Source organism: Morone saxatilis, unplaced genomic scaffold (genome assembly GCF_004916995.1).
Source record: "Morone saxatilis isolate NCDOM2014 unplaced genomic scaffold, NCSU_SB_2.0 Contig24, whole genome shotgun sequence".
Taxonomy (NCBI): Eukaryota; Metazoa; Chordata; class Actinopteri; family Moronidae; genus Morone; species Morone saxatilis.
In genome coordinates this window covers 11954595-11975216 of record NW_023339807.1, presented here as the reverse complement: position 1 = coordinate 11975216, position 20622 = coordinate 11954595, and the positions used below count along the sequence as shown (strand labels likewise).

At 41.7% G+C, this 20622-nt stretch overlaps 1 protein-coding gene across 2 annotated transcripts in view; it reads left to right on the top strand.

Moving 5' to 3' along the window:
- Window positions 1–20622, top strand: part of ptprub (protein tyrosine phosphatase receptor type Ub) — a 144755-nt gene that overhangs the window by 90003 nt on the left and 34130 nt on the right. For both annotated transcript variants that reach the window (XM_035672501.1, XM_035672500.1), the window contains exons 7-12: window positions 2937–3230; window positions 8964–9281; window positions 11332–11441; window positions 14071–14272; window positions 15769–15871; window positions 15961–16234. In XM_035672501.1, coding sequence (XP_035528394.1) covers window positions 2937–3230; window positions 8964–9281; window positions 11332–11441; window positions 14071–14272; window positions 15769–15871; window positions 15961–16234 — 1301 coding nt within the window. The remainder of the gene's footprint in view (window positions 1–2936; window positions 3231–8963; window positions 9282–11331; window positions 11442–14070; window positions 14273–15768; window positions 15872–15960; window positions 16235–20622) is intronic.

The following is a 20622-nucleotide window of genomic DNA, read 5'->3' as shown; positions in this document are numbered from 1 at the left end:
TGTTTCTTTCATCCCAACAATCAGTTTTCCTGCTGTTTTTGTGATAAAATAATTTTTTGCTCTTCTTGTTCGCAGTAGATTACTACATGTGATTCAAATGAGATTCGAAAATGAAATTGATCTCGACAAGCAAGTGATAGCCACTACTGTGAACATATTTCACATTAGCCATAGAACATCATTTGTGCATAATCGTGGAAAGCATGGACACCTATTTCAAATTGAACTCCTTAATCACAGATCGTATGGTGCTCAACACACATAAAAGCTCTTTGGATGGCAAATGAAATCTCCCTGACATGTGTTCTGCTGTAGTTGTCAAATAGGCTGCCGTACTCAGCTCTTCAGCTCTCTGTCAAAAAGCTGTTCACTTGACTTGGACTCCTGCAGCCCCTGTCATATCATGTACCACAGATGGTGACCTCACTCCCATTACTCACTCCAACCCCACAGCCTGACACCACTTTGACAGCATAGTAATGACATGGCTGTGGGATGGTTTGATGGCATAACAAACTCCAGCCCTCAGCAAAGCGAAGATGAGGAGAGAAAAAAAGGATGTGAAAGGTTCCCAATCTCCTTGTTCTCTACTGTGTGCTCTTGCTGTTATTAATTTTTTTTTAAAACTGACTCATGCAAGAAAGTTGGAGAGAAAGCAAAACACGTTTTAGCTATGCTAGCCACATGGCTCTCTGTGTGACAACATCAGCCTGTCTTTCTGTTGGATGGATCGCAATGAAAATTAATACAGACATTCAGGGTCCCCAGAAGATGTGTCCTAATGGCTTTGGTGATCCCTCAACTTTCCTTTAGTGCCACTAGCAGTTTGACATTTGCGGTTATTTGTGAAATGTCTCAACTGCTTTTGGATAGATTTCCATGAATCAGTACAGACATTCATGTTCCCTCAGGATGAATTAACCTTTTCCCTTAGCACCATCATCAGGTGTAAATTCTCTGTGTGTCCAATACTTTGGTTCATGATTGAATACCAGCAACACTAATGACGTTCCCATGAGCCTCAGTTGCACTTCATGTTTAGTACTAACTAGCAAATGTTAGCATTTTAGCATGCTAAACTAAGATGGTGAACATTACACCTGCTTAGCATCAGCAAGTTACCGCTGTGATTGTGAATGTTACCATGCTGATGTTGGTATTTTATGACTGTAGACTAGCATGACAGTAGACTCTTAAGCATGAAGTAAATCCCTTTGATTGATATGGAAGCGTGGATTCGGTTTAGTATTGTGATTCAGGCCGATTGCTACAGTACAAAATGGAGCAATTTTGCCAAAATGTTACTAAACCCTCTCACCAGCAGCTGCCAGTAAATGAGGAGTCAGTAAATGCGCTCATAGATGGCCATGAAATCTCATTTAGTGTGCTTGCACTTTCAGCAAATAAATATCATTGTATTCATGTGGTTGTTGCTTTCCTTACTTTTTTTTTATATAATCAGGACAAAGAGGTTATTTTTGGCACAGCTCATTCTGCGTAACGAGTAGATGTGATGGCCGGCTGTAAGTCATGTTCATGTCAACTGGCTGTAACTCTATAATTTATTTCACAGGAGCTGAGACCGAGTCCTTAACGAGACTTCCATAAATCCCCTTTCCCCCCACTGCTCTGCTAAGAAGAGCCTAATCATCCCCTTAATGAGTTGGATCCACTCATTTCTAGAATGTAGATTGCATGCAGGAATCATGATGAAGCTCTGTTATTGCCCCATAGAGGACAGCAATATGTCCACATAATGAATAAAACATTTTCATCTTCCTCCTTAAGCCACTGTATGTCTCTTTTGTTGTGGCCTCAAAGTTGTTGTATTTTGATCCTGAGCCCATTTGAAGATGTGTTTATCAGGGATTTGCAGCATATTAAAGCATAGATCTCAGTACAGAGAAATCCTTAATTAAACAGAAAGTAGCACTGAGAGCAACATTCAGTTTAAGAATAGCTCTGCACAGAGGGGAACAGTGAAAAAGAAAAAACTAATAATATACAGAGAAAAGATTTATTGTAACATAAACAAAATAAATGAACAGAAAGAACTCTAGAGTTGTTAACTTTAACTGCGAAAGAACTGAGTGAATTGTTCTAAATTTGGCCCCACGGGCTGCTCTCCTGTGGCCAAAATATGGCCTTTCATTATCGATGCAGTCCCTGACAGCCCAACGATGAGCTGCTGGCAGGCTAAGTCAAGGCAAAGGGAAGCGGTACAGAGTAGAGGTGAGGTGCTGGTATTGTTGAAAGCCCACAGAGAGGAGGGCCATAAAAGACAGAGGCGCCTCTGTGGGAATGAAGGATTAGTCACAGCCACAGATCTAACTCTGATCTTTTCTCATGCTTTGTCCTCATTTCTTTTGCATTCCCTTCACTCCCTCACACTGTTGCCCGTGTAATTGTTCAGTCGTTCGGATCTGCCAGTAAGTGACATTTGACCGGTGGGGCTCTGGAATTAATCCTTGGTTTGGCAATCTTTACCGACAGTGATGCAGAGTTTCCTCTTTCATCATGGGGACCAGCTGTGAGGACTGAACAGTCAGTTACAGAAAAAGATGTACAGCACTTAATCCTTCAGTTACAAAGATCATACACATTCAATGCACTGCATGCACAGCTGTTTTTTCACTCACTACTTTGCTCCAATGTATGCAAGACTCTGAATGTCTTGTTAATAGCTATGACTAATCTGCTATTTGAACGCAATCTGACCTGCTCACATTCTCAGTCTCTAGGGACTCATTTAAGACTCAGTGGGTTTAATATAATGAGAAATCTGTTTATATACAGCTGATTACTAAAAGGAATACCAAAACTTTACCTCCCTAGACTGTGCAGCAGTGCCACGGGCCCGCCAGCAAATGCTTTTACCAATACAAACGTGTTTAAACAGGAAAACGAAAAACACCACTTTTCATTTCTTCTCACAGTACCTCCATCCCCCATTGCGCCACCCCAGCTGCTGCGTGCCGGCTCCACTTACCTGATCATCCAGCTCAACACCAACTCTATCCTGGGAGATGGCCCCATTATCAGAAAGGAGATTGAGTATCGCGCCAGCCAGTCTCCGTGGTCAGAGGTGCATGGAGTCAACATGGTCACCTATAAGCTGTGGCACCTGGATCCAGACACAGAGTACCACATCAGTGTGCTGTTGACTCGGCCTGGAGAGGGAGGAACTGGCCCTCCCGGACCGCCTCTTGTTAGCAGGACCAAGTGTGCAGGTGAGGCTTACACACTGCACAACTTGTGTAGAGTCAAGATTCAATACTTTATTGCTATTTCAACATTAGCTGTGTAGTCGCCTAATGTTTAAATATAGTGGTTCCCAACGCTTTTGGCTTGTGACCCCTTAAAATGAAGCATTGTTATAACAGGTTATGGTCTTAGTGTACACGTGAGTTGTGATCAGTTTGACTAACTAAGAGTGATTTTTCCTACTCAGATTGCTTTAATTCTAACTATCATAACTCATTCATATAGCAGAGCAGTGTTTTTTAACACCTGACTCCAAACATGAAGGTGTTATTGCTTCTGCAAACTGCTATTCAGTGGCTAATAGCTGCATTGCACACAGGAAACACACCACCCACCACCCAGCTTTTATCCGTATGTTATTTGTTTCAAGCTAAATTATGGACTATTGTTTAGTTATTGTTTTGGCAGGAATTTGTAGCTATATCTGAATCTTGTAGTATGTTGCATAGATAACAGGCTATAACTGTCTGTTCACACTATTCATGTTTGGGGGTTTTGTGTTTGTCTCTATTTATTTATTATTGGGCAGAGACAATCCTCTGAAAGGACCCATAATGCAATGTGTAGTCCTCAGGGGAATTACAGTGTGCGATATTTAGGTGAGTTAGTGCCCCAGAGCATTGAATAAGGGAATACAGTGCTTTGAGCACCTGGTGGTTCCGTAGAAACCACAAGGGTGGGGCTGCATCGTCTTCAATGCAGCCTGTGCCGGGATGGTGCTCTGTGATTCTCTAAATTACATATACATTCAATCTAGATTGAAATAATACTCTTAGATATGTCTTCTTTTTAGTCAATGAAAGATCCACCGCTCAAAGCACTGATGCCCAACAGCTGCACACCATAACTTCAGAGAGTTGTACATTATGGGACTACATCTGTCACGATAATCTGCTAAAATTAAATCAGAAGGGAGCTGATAGACAAGTTCTAACTCAGTCGCTGCATACACTTATCTCATGAGAAAAGGCACATTTGCTATCACTGGCGTTCTCTGAACTCTGGAGCTGAGGAGACTGATAGGGGGACTTTCTTGCTGCCAGCATGGCAGTATTGGTTTGACGGTTATTTAAAAGATAACAGCTGGCTGACTACAATAGCTAGCCTAAAGCCGGCTTCTTTGGTATCTACTGAAGAAGAGAGAAATTTTATGTGGCGAGTACAAATAAATGGACCAGAATTTACAGGTGACAGTGGTGGAGACACAGATATGTAAGGTGGTTTTAAAATAATGGCTAAAAAGAAACAATGAGGGACATCCAGTACTATGGACATCACATATTTATGATACTTTTGTACAGCTGCAATAATAATCATTGTCATTAATCTGCAAAGTATATTTTATATTAAGCTTTATTTTAGCTAATTAATTGTTTTGTCTATAAATAGTCAAAATTATAAATTCCAAGAGGCCAACTTAACACCTTCAAATTGCTTCTTCTATGCACAGTCCAAAACAGTTTTATGACTAAGCAAATCACAAGTCCTCACATCTGACACCTAGCAGATATTTGTCATTTTTGGTTTGAAAAAATATAGAATTAATCAATTATCAAATTAGTTTCTGATTAATTTTTAGCAGCTCAGCATATTTCATAAAAGACTAGTTATTTTAGCTCTGTTATCTTGCTTTCTGCCTCCTCTTGGTCTTGCTCTTTGTTGGTCTTTTCTACTCATTCAGCAACAGCTAATATTCCAGTAAAATGCAGATTTAAATATTAATTATTTTTATTCAGGTGAAGGTTTTCATTCACATGTGTGCACCCCTCTGTCATCTGTGACTTTGCAGACACAGAACACCCAGGGAGATGAGAAGCATGCCAGTGGGCCACACCCATGCTTACTTTTAAATATATGTACACATATATAGCACAAAGGGTACTGTGTTGATGCAGATGCACCCACAGAGATGTAGGCATTCATTACTGCCTGCATCTGCAATGTGTGCACAGCACTCACAGGCACACGATATGGAGAGCTTTGTGTTACCCAAAGGCAGTCTGTGGATTTGTGTCTTCCATGGTCATCACTCTTTTCTATGCCCAACGGTCTCTTCCTGCCACACACCATCCCTCACATATCTCCCTACCCTGCTCCAGTAGAGCCTCCCTGGCCCCCTCTCCAATGACATATTAAAGCTACTCTCCTCTCCCAACAGCCAAAGACACCCCTCATTCATCAGACACCATGAGTGAGCTTGCAGCCCTCCCTCCCCGCCCCAACGCGAGAGACACCAAAAATTCACAATAAAAAAGTTTTTAAAAAATAGTCGATAGCAAGAGGAAAGAATGGAGGGAAGGCCATGTTGTGGGAGTATGTGTGTGGGAGAGAGGGTAGTTTTTCAAAGTGAGAGAGTGAAACAGTAAAAATGAGGAGAGTGAATGTGCAAGAGGTGAAGCGAGAGAGGATTCACAGCGTACGGAAATTGCTTTCACAGTTGCTGGTATCGGTGTTTGTGAAAGTCACTAAACTCAGCCTTTAATGATGTATTTACATTTCAACCACTGTGACATTAGCTTGTTCAACCATGTGTGGGATAAGTAATACTGCTGTGTTTGCTGAGCTGTTAAACAGGGCATTTAGATTCAGTACTAGTTCAATACAGAGGAAGTATAGGTGAAATTAATATTGCCAGTCTGTCCTTAGGTTGCTGCAAATCTGTGAGTGACTGTTGGTTGAAATAGTTTTTTGCGATGCAGCTGATTGACTCCTGTGTTGTTTGCTCAGTCTTCATAGCTCTCACCTGGCTGTTCTGATGTGTTACACACTTTACAGTAAGCTTCAACAATGGAAACCTCCTCCGCCTGGTGTGTTTCACTTTCTTGACCCTGCAGGAGACTCTAATCACCACCTGGTTCCCAGAGCTCCCCTGACCCAACCTCCAAACCATCTGGTCGACACCAACCCCTACTGACCTCCACATTCCACTGCTGAATCCTGATCTCCCCCCTTTGCTGTTGGCCTGATTAGGTTTAAGCACGGGGAAATAGATGGTGGGGTTGTTGATTTCAGGGAGGTGGTAACTATGCAGCGAACAGAAGGGATACTTGGACTCTCACTGCATTTAGCAGGAAAGTGAATTTCCTCTCCAGAAGCTGTGTCTTGTCACCGTGACTAATCTCACTCTTCCGTGGTCACGCTGAATATTCCCCTCCTTTCCAAACATGTTGGCTAGCCAGCTTCACCGTGCACATACACATCAGCGCGCAAGCCGAGCTGTCCTCGTGCGGGTGCTGTAAAACTAATGGCCGTGAATGTGAACATGGACTCCGCCTGGCTCTGATGGCCATCCAGGTGTGCTTGATGAGCCATTGCTGTGATTATCAGCACGGTGCATTAGCACAGCTTGAAGCCCCTCAAGTAAATCACAGAGGAGAGGCGAGCATTTGTACTGCAGGTGGTCCCCAAACTACGTTAATGGGCTTCCACCTGCTGTTGGGTCACTGAACCTTCTGGAAAGCCCCTGCCCATGATGCTCTTGGTCTGTTAGAGGGAGCCAACACTGGAGCCTGACTAAAATTAGGCACATTAGGCACACAAGTACTTTGCCTTCCTTGGCATGTCGTTCATCATGTCTTCCATTCTGAGCCAGAATTCCCTATATGTTCACATTTGGTATGTTTGGATTTATGTGTGCTTGTGTTTCTGCTTGCATAAGGGTATAGGCGTGCATGTCTGCATAAATTTGGTTTTCCCGTCTGACACAGTCAGTCCAGATCCCCTCCACAGATGCATGCAATCTAAGGCAGCCCTGTTCTGTCCTGCTGCTGTCCCATGTCACAATTTTAGGGGAGATAATAAACCAGAACCTGTCACATTCACTCTAACTTCCAATCTCCAAGGATCAACATGGTGCTCTGGGCTTTTGGCCATGTTGGGGCGGCTGCAGTTTTCACGCCACAGGATGCCAGAGAATGGGTGCCCGTGGCATACAGACAAATAAGACGAGGCAAGGGGAAGGGGCTGGCACAAATGTCCACTTTGAGAAAACCCACAATGAGCACACTGTGGCCTCTTTGGCGGCACTTTCATCAACTCAGCAGTTAAATGCCTCTCTTTATTTAGCTCTCAGACTGTGCAGACTATCAATTGCACCATTAAGACAATCCTCAGTCACACTGAACAATGGAACATTAACATTTCGTGCTGGGTGCAGTCTACTACTCTGCGATTACTGTGCCCACCCATTTATCTGCCGTCACATTAGTCTGGATAAGGCTCAGATCAATGCTGTGGTCATATTTCCATCTAGTATGATGCCAGACAGCAAATTAAAAGAGAAAGCTGGTGACTGCAGAGGCCTTCAGTATAGATTGGAAGTGTCATAAAATTTCACTTTAAAGGAATTGCTCTACCACAGGCAGTAATACGTGCATACGGGACTGGACATAGGGCTATTGTATCTGATAATGTTAACATATTAATTTATGTGTGTTTGCACATGTGTATATGTATAATTGAGGGAGAGGGAAGAAGGAAGGAAGAGGAGAAGAGATAAAAAAGACATTGGGCAAAATAATTGTTTTACAGCAACTGTGTGTATAACTGTGTTAGTGTGTCCTTGTTCAACTACAGAGCACCTTTCAAAATCATTTTCATAGATAATTCTTGTTTTAGTGCATTAGCCCCTGCTCAGTGATGCATTAGCTGCCTTATTTAAGTTCCCTGCACTAATCTGTGCTGCAGTGAGAATCCCACTGAGTGTACGAGTCAGCGAAGGAATGAAGACCTTGGCCAGTAACCTCAAACTCCACTGATCTCTCCCTGTACCCCATATCTCTGCTGTCATTCCCTGCCTCCCTGGCCCATTACTCAACATGCCCTATTAAAAGAACATAGCAATACAATACATTATGTAGCATATTGCTGGATAAAAAGGCATTGATTGTGTTAATAATGGCCACTGATAAATGCCTCCATTGATGTGGAGGATGTCCTTGGCTTAACTCAGCCTTTCTTCAGTTTCAGACGTCCTCTTGAACACTGGCTGGTCTGTGTCTCTGTGTATAGAGGCTCTCTGTATCTTTCAGCTAGCCATTACATGTGAGGAGGAGGATATCAAAGGCATAGCTGTTGTTCTTTTATTCTGAGTCAGAAAAAGTCAGGGTTAACCCGGCAGTGACCAGAATTAACTCGGTGCCTTCTAAAAATATGTGATGGGCCATCGCAATGACCCAGCAGTAAAAGTGACCAGTGGAAGTGAATGCCCTTGTATAATACTGGCATTTTTGTGTGTGGATTAAACCTCAAGGCAAAGCAGTATAACTACTGGATAGTCAATTTGCTCTGCAACACGGAGGCAGAGACTGGTGGGACTGCGACAGCAACCCGCAGCTTGTCCGATTAATTAGCGCAATTGGCATGGGTTCCTGCTCCGCCATGGGGGGTGTGGGTGTGTTGTGCTGGCAGCAAAATGTTGACCTCCACGTTGTGGTGGAGCAATATGGCGGCATGTAGGAGGGGAACAAGTGAAAAACTGCCAAGTAGTCCTGGGACATCAGTGACATTGTCGTTGATGTTCTGTCTGAAATGAAATATTTTTTAACAATAAAAAACAAAGTTACCTGTGTTTTCATTTTCTAAAATTCAGTATTGTGCTTTCAGGACTTTTCTAATGTTGTGGCTTTTTTTGTCACTACTTTCTTTATTATTTAATTTTGTTGTTTTTTTCTTCTTCAATCTTTCTTCCTGCCTTCCAGAGCCCATGCGTGCATTGCGGGGCCTTGTGGCCACAGATATCCAGTCCAGGCAGTTGTCCCTGCAGTGGGAGAATTTGGCGTTCAACTTGACACGCTGCCACACCTACTCAGTATCCCTGTGCTACCGCTACACCACAGCGGGAGGTGGTGGAGGCCACAACACCACCGTGCGCGAGTGCCTGGCAGTTGAACACAATGCCTCACGCTTCACGCTGCGTGATCTGCCACCCTACCACGGCATCCATGTCCGTCTGTCACTGGCCAACCCAGAAGGGAAGAAAGAGGGCAGAGAGGTGACCTTCCAGACCGAGGAGGATAGTAAGTCTCAGAAGGAGGAGTATGAAAATAGAGGAGAAAGTACAAATGACAAGTGTCATCTGAATAATAACCTGACTGTTCATATAAGTTGCCAGTTTATTAGGCACACTTCGCTAATGCAACCTAATGCAGTCTAATCTAAATCCTCCCTTCATTAAAGGTATTAAAGATAAAGATTGTTGAAGCTGTTGTACTGTTAGCTGCTGGGAGATGTATTAGTGGTGCTTTTGAAATATATTGCATTATACAGAGAGGTGTTTCTCTTATTTTTACCTTCATTAATATAAATGGGGTGGGCAAAATAATAGAAACACCTGTCAGTATAACATTATACAATTTAACAGCACTATAATCTGTAGCATCCAAAGTGAACACAAAGTTGAATCAACAGCTCTCTAAAACAGTTTCAACAAAAAATTAACTTTATAACCTTCATGAAGGGATTTATTGGAGGACTGTTGTATTAGACAGCATTAATATTAGCAAGGTGTACCAAATAAACTAGTAACTGAGTGTATTTACACCTTTATTACTAACAGTTTGGTTTTTGCTATTGCTTTTTAACTCATTTTGTAAAAAACATCTTTTCATATTACATGTGCCTGATCTTACTGTACATCAAATTCTAAATGATAAGGTATGATAAAGTTATTATATACAATGTCTACTAAATGCTGACAGTTTAAAAAAAATGCAGTTAAGAGTTTGGCAAAATGACCCAGCTGCCCACCAACTTCATGTGCATTTTACTTCCATAACCTTTTACTCACCGGGGGTTATCATTGTCATATCTTGAATTATGGTCACATGGATTACTTTAGATAGCTTTTTTGGAGGGGTGTGACGTCTAAAATGTACCAGAATACCCTTAAAGTGTTTATCTATTCTCATTATAAATGCCATAAAGGAGATTATCCAGACCTGAGACTGCCCACAACCAGAACTTTGCTATGACATTTGGCTTGTGCTCTGATGGTTGTTAGCTGTTTTTCAACATAAATTGAGCGTACCACCTGTGGTTAAAATATACAAATTCATATATCAATCAGTTTAGGTTCACATGTGGTGAATTTCCTTAAGATTTCAAAACATTAACACTTTTAACACTCCTCTGTTTCCTCTAACACATTAATACAGAAAGGGTGACCATCTGACTGAGGCTAAATCAGCATTACAAAAGATCCTTTTCATTTTCAGATGAAAATAACATAAAAGAGAAAACATTATATCTGAGACTCCAGCAACCCTGAGATAGGATTTTGTGCTTATTTCTTATCTTCTATTATTCTTTTGTGCTGTAGCACATCGTCTGCATGGCGGCTGAGGGAGAAATCAATTCAGCCATGAAAAAATCAAAACAAACAAGATTTTTCTAAAAGAGATATACATAGTTAGAAAAAGATCAAGAGAGAATGAGAGGGCAAGAGAAATGGTTTGTTTCTGAAGTGTTAAAAGATAAATATATGTATATATACAGTACACGTCAATTATGAACGCTTTTTCCAAAAGCCTTAATAAGCAACTCTGTCCTCCAGACTAACTGAATTCAAAAATAACAGTCGACTCAGCTGTTTGGCTCTTGCTTTAGCCTCAGGCCTGAATCTCACATAACAGTCTTTCTCTGTACAGCACTCACACAGACCATGGGGACTCGGGCTGCAACCAATTGGCCCAAAAAACGGTTAACACGTTCTAATATTGAATGTTCAGGCATTCACAGTCCTCTCACTGCCATTCAGAAACAAGTTTACCAGCAGGCGTCTGACATATTCATCAATATTTCAACTTTGACTGAAGATTGATATGAAATTATAATATCCCTCTTATATTTTCTTTCTCTTGTCTGTGTTGTGGTTACATAATTGATGCAGTTCATAAATTAAGTGTGTCCTTATCTGCCTGCCGCTCTCTGGCTGTCTTGAGTGTCTCATGTGGTGCATTGTTCTGAGCTACTGTGATGTTCGTTTCTGTCATATTGACAGGAGAGGCTCACTATGGGATTAGTGTTTCAATTTCCCAGACAAATGTTTGTTCTGACAATTTCTTACAGTTCCTGGAGGCATAGCACCAGAGTCGCTCACCTTCACCCCGCTGGATGACATGATCTTCCTGAAGTGGGAGGAGCCCGTCGAGCCCAATGGCCTTATTACCCAGTATGAGGTAAGCCCAGAGAGACTCTTGTTAGCGTTGTTTGCTTAATTGTTCTAGCTCCGGCTTTGTAACTAAGGTTAGAGACAAACACACTAACACACTGTGAAATCTATTTCTTAGACTTTAACTCTTTTGGTTTTGGAAAGGAAACAGACACAATCTCCCATACACACTGCTTCAAATGTGGGGAAATCCAGAGCTTGATAAGCCTGCCGTCCCTGTTGCTAAGCTATTATTGGACAATCGAAGATGGAGAATGGTGAAGCACATTAAGTGCACGAGTTGAAATTAGAACATCTTCACTTACATGACAGCTCCATCTGCTGAAGAAGATGTGTGATATGACAGAAAGTGTCTTTCAGCGGCAGTACTGTATATTGTGGCATCACAAGGGGGGGCAGGTAATAGAGGGGTGCTACCTTCCCAATCAGGATTTGGTGCCACATAACAAAATGGTTGCTGTGGCACAAACTACATCTCCGGGAGTTCCTCACCACTCAGACAGGTGTTGGTGCTTTAGCCAGCTAATAGACAGAGGACTGAAGAAGTGGAAGAAAAGCAGAACAAAGAAGGCAGAAGAACAGAGAGCGGGCAGCTGGATGGGAAAAGAGAGCCTTGGAGGAGAACAAGTACCTTCGGTAGAAGCAGTACTTTGATTTAACTGTTTAAAAGAGAAGAAGACACAGTTAAAAGGACATTTTATGTTTTTGGAACTCTGTTAAGTTTAAAGAGTCCTTTTTCCTCCTCCGGGATGTTTTAAGTTAAAACTTGGATTTTCTTTTGCTTGAAGAGATTAACTTGTAACCTTGTAAGAATCTTTTTTTAACCTTCAATTTTACCTATTTCTCCAGTTTTATTGCACTGCCCCACTCTAGCCTGCCCTGGTGACCTCTCATAACATTACAGTGTACTGTATGTATAAGATTTTGTCACTTTTTGAATGTCTTTAAACTGTAGCCCTAATTTGAATAGTCAGACAGCACATCCAGTAACACTTTATATCTATAACATTTATGGGGGGGCAGAGATAATATCAAGCAACACTACAAATTTTTAGCATTTTCTTGGAACTCAAAAATGTGCTTTGCTATTTTTGTTCAAAAATACTTTCCTCTCTATTTGATGAGCCATTTTCTTCAAGTGCCACTGCGATTGGCACAGTACAGATATGTGCTTAATCACCAAACCACTCTGCTCCAATTTATATTCTGCTTCACCCAACCCTTTAGCACATGGTGTGCTATGCCTATTTGAACGAAAATAGCAGCGATGCTCGTATACGCTCTCACTGACCTCGTGCACATGGCTTAGCATGTAACGCTGGTCTTATGCCATCAAAATAGAGCCCTGTGTCGTTCATAGATAACTCACATGCATCTGTTGTGCTGTAGGCCTCACATTCAGCAGGATAATGATTCTGGATTTACTTTATACCCCACTGTCTGTGGTAAGCCATCAGTAGGCCTGCCTACCTATCCTCAAGCCTTCTTTCCTTGGCCTCTTTTGCAATGTCGCCTCAAGGATATTATTAAATAGGATTTGTGGTTTGACATATAAAGTGGAGGCTGCACAGGATTTTTTACTCTGTAGTGTGTTGATCTCCCACGACTGACGAAGAAAGCTGTACACAGAGCTGTAGAAATCCTCCTCATTTCTCTCAGATTAAACCATTGACCACTCTGCCTGAGCCCATCGACAGCCATGCTGTCCTGCAAGCCCTTCTCGCTGCTCTGTGCACTGTCAGGCATCTTTTATGTATGCCTTTGTGGAGGAAACACAGAGGTCTCTCTGTGTTTAGTCACTGGATGGCTTATAATTCTATCTTCACGCTAAGGAGGCATTACACTCTTATGATAATCAGCAAAGCCTTTGGTTTGGTTTGAGTGGCATCTTCAGTGTGTGTGGTGTGTAATACAAGCATATTAGCGTATACAGTACGTATTGAGTGTGTGTTCATTCCTTCAATGAAGTGGATCTCTTCCAGCTCTAATGTATATCCTAATATGCTCACCCTTGTCTGATTGCAGTAAGGTCATCTAATTTAGCTCCCCACTATTTCAAAGAGTATAAGTGGAAATTCTCATGAGAGTACTGTGCAGGGAAGCCAAATCACCTCTCGAAGAAAAACTTTGTAAAAGATTTCACTTTTAAAGGACACTTATGCACAGTAATTTTTGAGTGTTAATAGGAGTTAATTGAACTCATAAACACTTAATGCTATTGATTTAAATGCTTTAATTCTCTTTTTATTGTGTGCTGTTCTCTGTTCGTGGCCTTTATAATGCGTTACTTAGTGAGAAAATCATTACCCACTCACAATACTTTTTGAAAAACTCCAGGTTGCTTGTGTGACTTTGACTTCACAGTGCCAATGCGATCAAGTTGTATTTATTTTAAAGTGTAAACCCACATGAGCAATTTGCACACAGATTTAATTCATTTTTGAGTGAAGTGGCTCATTTCAATCAGACTTTAGGATTACTACTTAAGACAGTCATGTGTACCAAGTTAATGACCTCTGCTAAACAGTATGAAACTCCAAAATTAATTAGAAATTGAACATTTATTTGCAGCTAAAATCTGTTCTAAGGTGACTATAGATTGTATGATATTACCCTGTTTTGTTTTTTAACAACAGATCAGTTACCAGAGTATTGAGTCGTCCGATCCAGGCATCAACGTCCCAGGACCTAGAAGAACTGTGTCCAAGCTGAAGAATGAGACCTACCACATGTTCTCCAACCTCCACCCCGGGACGACTTACCTAATCTCCGTTCGAGCCCGCACAGCCAAGGGCTTTGGCCAGACCGCTCTCACTGAAATCACCACTAACATCTCAGGTATTAGCACCACTGACTGACGGAGAGTCGGTACTTGCGAGGGAGTGTGAAAGCTGCTGTGAAAAATGAGTAAAATAGATATGGAAACGGGCATCCTCTCCATGTAGATGCTGCTCTCTGTGCCATCACTGCCTATCACTGATACAGCATGCAGGTATAACACTAGACTTCACCCACTGCGTGCTATAATTAGGATGCAGGTTTTCTCTCTTTTGACCTCGGCATCTTTCTTCTCTGGCAGAGGCAAAACTACTGCTCCCAGAGTGTAAGAGCTATTTTCCATTGCCTCTACAAACCAGTGACACACTGTCATCTCACAGTCCTCAAGACATAAATTAACTCATAGGAAGCAGAGAAAACACCACAGAGGGGACACTGCTGTGTGTTATGTATAAAGAAAGATGCAGTACATTCTTGGGACCAGAGTGTCACTTCCGAGAGTCTCAGAGCTTATTACTGGTGATAGAAATCCAGTCTTGGTGTTTCTATTTCCTTTTAATGATGCATTTGCGCTTGTTAAGGGATGGGATTACACCTCTTAGGAACACACAACGCAGCCACTCCCACCTTGTCTTGCGCACACATTTACTCACTTCTTCTGCTCCTATCTCTTTACAGAGTGGCCAATTTTGTTTAATTATAGATTTAGTGCACAATCACAGCATATTGGCTGTATGTCAGGCAGAACATTGGCACAGAGCCAGACCGCAGATAGAGTCCAAAAGTCTTTGCAGATCATCCTCAACCTCCTCCACTGGCCCACGGTGCTGAACATTCACTTACACTGAGTGTCTCTCAAATCTGCACTGACAGCTAGCAAACACTGAACACCTTCAACAGCTACTACTGTCAGCAGCTTCAAGCAATACCCGCCGCAGAGTATCCAACTACACACATTTTCTCATTCGCACACATGCACGGCACGCACGCACATACATTCAGGCGCGTGTGCAGCCGTGGCTGATACACAATCATCCTTCATACAGACTCTATCTGGCAGCAGGCGTCAAACCCTCTTTTAGTTCTACAAACCGCAACAGACCTTTAATGTCAACAAATGCACAATTCAGTTTTCCTTAATGATGTCAGCTCTTTTCTGCTGCGGTATTAGCAAACCGCCTTTTTAATATGATAATCATTGATTCCTCATGAATAGTTTGCTCTCAGTTCCCCTCACTAATTGGCCACCGATATTAAAGAGAAATGTGCCGGGAACATCTCCAGGGAGGAGGACAACTTTAGCCAAATCCTTTTAAATGAAAAAACCCATTCAATTTAGCCTTACTCCCATGAATTTTGACTGAACAACTAGAAATTCAAACAGTTTACTGAATATGAGGATACGGGTGTTGGGTATGTTAGTACTGGTAGTTGTTTACAGGGAGAAAAGGATGGCTCTTGAAGGTCTGTCAGTTTACAAGACATTGAGGAACTGAACATGTTTATGTGAAAGGAGGAAGAAGCGGAGACTGGAAACTGTTTCTTTGTGTCCTCAGCTCCCACGTTTGATTACGGAGACATGCCGTCCCCTCTGAGCGAGACAGAAAGCACAATTACTGTCCTGCTGCGCCCCGCCCAAGGCAGAGGGGCACCTGTCAGGTGAGGAAATCCTCTCACACGTACATATTAGATCTTTTTTTTAATACCAGACATGGCTTATTAAAGGTGCACATCCACCCTGTGTCCAGTACATACCAGGTGGTGGTTGAAGAGGAGACTGGGAAGAAAGTGAAGAGGGAGCTGGGGATTCAGGAGTGTTTCCCACTGCCCATGTCCCATGGTGAGGCGCAGGCTCGGGGAACACCACACTACTACACAGCGGAGCTACCACCCAGCAGCCTCCCAGAGGCCAGTCCCTTCACTGTGGGCGACAATCACACTTACAACGGCTACTGGAACAGCCCTTTGGACCCACGCAAGAGCTACCTTGTCTACTTCCAGGCCATGAGCAACTTCAGAGGGGTGAGTGGTTGTAAACTCCCACTAGTGGTGCAGCAGATCTGGCAACACTTCATCAGCTAGCTGTAGACATTAGTGTTCAGGATAATTCTAAGCCAGTGGTATTAATGAGTATCTGTATTTACTAATGCTATGGATGACGCTGTAGGATGGTTGGCATTGTCTGGGCTCACAACCCTTGAAAGAGTATTTGTGCTGTGAAAGGGGGTTGTTGGATGAAAACATATTGAGCTGGCAGTGTAACTACTTGGAAATGATGTATGCTTTGATTCTTTGCAAACAAAGCATGTCTGAAACAGGGAATTACTTGCATGCATTACTTACAGCTAGAAAAGCTGTGATTAGCTTGAATCACTCAGAGTCAACAACGTACTTCACTTCATTTGTCTTTTACTTTCAATGCTTTCCCTTTTCTTATTTTGATCCTGTTACCTCATGTCCCTCATCCAGTAGGCCTTTCATTATTATCTACTTTTCTCTTTCTTTATGCTCCTAATCAGTCGAGTATCTTTTAAAACAACCAGTGAATCTAGACCAAAGTAACACAGAACCAGGCTTAAAGTTTATACATTTCTGCATTTGATGTCCATAACAAACACTTAGTTTTAGACCTTGTTAGTTGAGAAGTGGTACGTTATCTCACACTGTTTTGTTTCCATCCAATTCACTGAGCACACAGAGCCCTCCAGTCTCCAGTCATACCCAGAGGACGCCACATTACCTTTCCAAATTCCATTACAGGAAGAGCTGCTACCTGGGCGAGGCAATTACTTAAGGATAATTGGGCACAGGTGCAGATGATCAGAGGTAGAAAGCTGCTGCTTTAATATTCGCAGACTGTGGCAATGAAACTGAGAAATGTTGCCGCAGGTAATGCAGCCTTCTGTGATCATCAACTGAGAATAAATACACGTAAGCTGGGTTACTGGTCTGTTTGACTGAATCCTGCCAGTGGTTACTTTGTGATCACGTCACTTTTTGGCACTGGCCATGTGTATATTATAAAGTCCCATGAACAGAGCTGGATGGCTCATCCCCACCAGTAGCATCTTTTTCCAACCCAGTGGAGAAATACACGGAGGGACTGCAGTGTGAGCACTTCACACAACTAGGCTGCTAAGCATGGGATTAGATAGGGGAGGCCTGGCTTTACCAGCGGATGGGATTAGGTTTTGTTTTGCCTGGCGGGGGGCCAGCACCCATGACCCACAATGAGTGGAGCCAAATCACACAGCCAGCACTGTCCCCATTCTTTCAAACACTGCTGCTGTCTTCGCCTGGAAATACAGTAGCCAGTCACTGCCAAAATCTGGGCAATAGTCCTGCGTTGGTGCTGCAGGACTGAAACAATTAATTTTGTTCCTTCCTCCCAGCACACAGTTGAAGTGTGCTGGGAGGGCAGGGACTTAATTTCCATGGCTGCAAGAGTTTTAGTCAAAAACGACAACTTACCCCAGCAAACACATTATTACTGAATCAAAGTTTCGGACATCAGACCAGTCTTTGTTGTAAGTGTGATGTTTCTGCTTTTTTTTAAGCACAAGGAGTCTTTTTACTTTTTACCAGCCAAAAACCTTGTGATTTTGCTCAATTCAATCAGTTTGGCGCAGTTGAGGGGCAGCTAATTTCTGGGCATATAACCAGTCAACAGCAGTGCAGAGAAGAAATGTCACAGCAGGGCTATGGCAACGTGAACCGACACATACGGGCTGTAGCAGAAAAAGTGCTAATAACGCAAAGTTAGTTTAAATAAAGAGCATAACATAGTGTCAACTTCAGCGCTCAAAGACCAACAAATTATACGTTTTGACTCTGATGCCTTCTATTGAGTTATTTTTCACTTCACGCAATCTTTTGAAAGCCGGCACATCCAAGTGATAATGAGGGAGTCTATTACAGATGTTAATGTTTGGCTCATGCTGTATGGACTAGAAAGGTGCAGCAATTGCTAAATGTGTTTTGTGCTATTTTGTATTTCCCTTTGTATTTTGTCTTCCTGCTTATCCTCCATGTGTAATTATGCATTTCAGGCCTTTTACATTTTAACACTGTGCTCACTCTGTCTCAAAAAGGTAGGCCTAAATAGAACATTTTAGCATTTTAAATTAGATTTTGTACAGAAGCATAAATCCAGCCAACATATGCATGTGCTGTGGGATATTTGTATAGTAGTTTTTGAATTGTGTACAAAAAACATAATTGCCTTATGCCCACTCATTGTGGGAGAAAGAATAAAAGTGTACCTGCTCTTGAACTAAAAGGGTAGCTGGCACTGAAAGCACTTCTCTCCTAAGAATGAAACATCAGAAAACGCTCATATTTACTTGGATAAAACAGTTGCTGATAAGGGTTTCTGCATATGGAAGTGGTGATAAAGTTGTCATGTCATTTAAGATATGTGCACCCTGAACACCTTATTAAAATGTAAACTAAACTGTCAGCTTACTTGTTTTATCATGTAATTGTATAGTACATTGAATCAGGGTCTGTGTGGTCTATTTAAGTTTGTGTTTGTCTTTGTGGACGGCAACATTGCACCTAATTCTCTACAACAGTGGCAGCAATGAGAGTAGTTTGAACAGTATGGGACCCATAATATTTGGCATTTACTCATGCTAATTATCAGCAGAGTGGCTGTCAAGCCTCTAATTGTTTTGATTGATTCATCTAAAGAGGTACTTGAAAGACTGTGGGTACAGACTGTAGCTTTGAATAATATGCATTCATAACATCTACTCTTACATCTCCTGATTTCACACACACGCAACCACTGTAAAACCTTGAGTGTGTGTGGAGGAGCCCCGTGTCACATGTTGGCATTTGTGTTTTGTATTTATAGCTGCCAGGAACCACTAGCCCCTCTGGCCTGACTGCCGCAGTACGGCCAGATGTGTGATGTGTGTCCCGCAATCTGAAGCTCGCCAATTTACTCTTCTGCTGAGCCGGCACGCAATGATTCAGATGTGCATGTTTCAGAATGTGTTTCTATCATCACCGCAGCCCATTTTTTAAATCATCTATAGGAAATAGATGTAAATGTACTCTATCTTAATTTGCCAAACCTTTTAACAGTAAGGTTTTCAAATGTTGTCTCCGTAATGGAGGCTGGTTCGGATGAATCAGCTATTTTTGATGGAAAATATTTCCTATAATTGAGTCAGTCCCTCAAAAGCACAACATCACCAGTCAGCGTTTCCAGAGGAGAAATGAACCAGGGATGCACTTTTAAACAACCTGGTTAATGAGTATTGATTAAGACAAATAGATATCAATTCTATTATACTGTAGTGCACCAATAAAAATTAAGTCATGCAAATAGCAGTACTATTTCTCAACTTGAAGTACAACTTTTCAATCACTCTCAAAACGTTTTACACCAAAATATCAGAACTCAGAATAGTATTTGTTTATATTGCTGTTAAATGTAGAAAAAGAAATTCAACAAGTATTAATCAATCATTTTAGCCACACTAGCAGCATTCTGCAGTTTGGTCTAGACTGAAATATAACAACTTTTGGATGTATTTCTTTGAAACTTTCCACAGTCATTGATGGTCCCCAGAGGTCGACTCCTACTAACTTTGTTGACCTACTGACTTTTCCTCTAGCACCATCATAAGGGTTCACAGTTTTGGTTTTGAGTGAAATTTCAGCCCTAACTATTAGATGGAGATACCATGAGACACATTGATGTTGTCATTGTATTACTACTACTACTACTACTACAACTACTAGCATTTTGTACCTGTTTTAAAGGCAAACCTACATTCTACTGTATAATCATCTATAATGCATCATGAAACAAAAGAAAATGTGCAATACATCCATATTCAAATCTAATGAGACACTTTGAGATGACCATGAATGGAAGTGGCACTGGAACTACCATCCACATATGGTAAACATATGTTCTGTCATTCTCTGAATCTAAGCAGTGGGTTTGTGGGAATGAATTGACAGTCTGTCTGACAGACAACATGTTTGTCTACAGTTTATGTCTGTACTTTCAGATCAAATCACTGGGTTAAGAGCTTGTTAAAGTGTCTGTCAGCTTAAAATAAATTTTCAATTTTAAAAAAGCAATTCAACTGGAGTTTGAGGAAAGCGCTTTTTGCTCATTTCCGAATGGGGAAATTTGCATAATTGTCCCATAATGCCTGAATTAGCATCTGTAAATCTTAATTTGATAATGCATCTCCTCCAAGAGGTGGCAGGATGGAATTGGATTACAGTCTTGGATCTCATTAGTGCTGTTTGACAAAGGTCCTTTTCATAACACAGAGATGTCATCAGCTGAAATTTGAATAAAATTAATTCCTTTTCATAGTGGTGCACTGGTCTGAAACCCTCCTCTTAATTATGCTCGCTCCCTTTCAACTCTCATCTTTTCT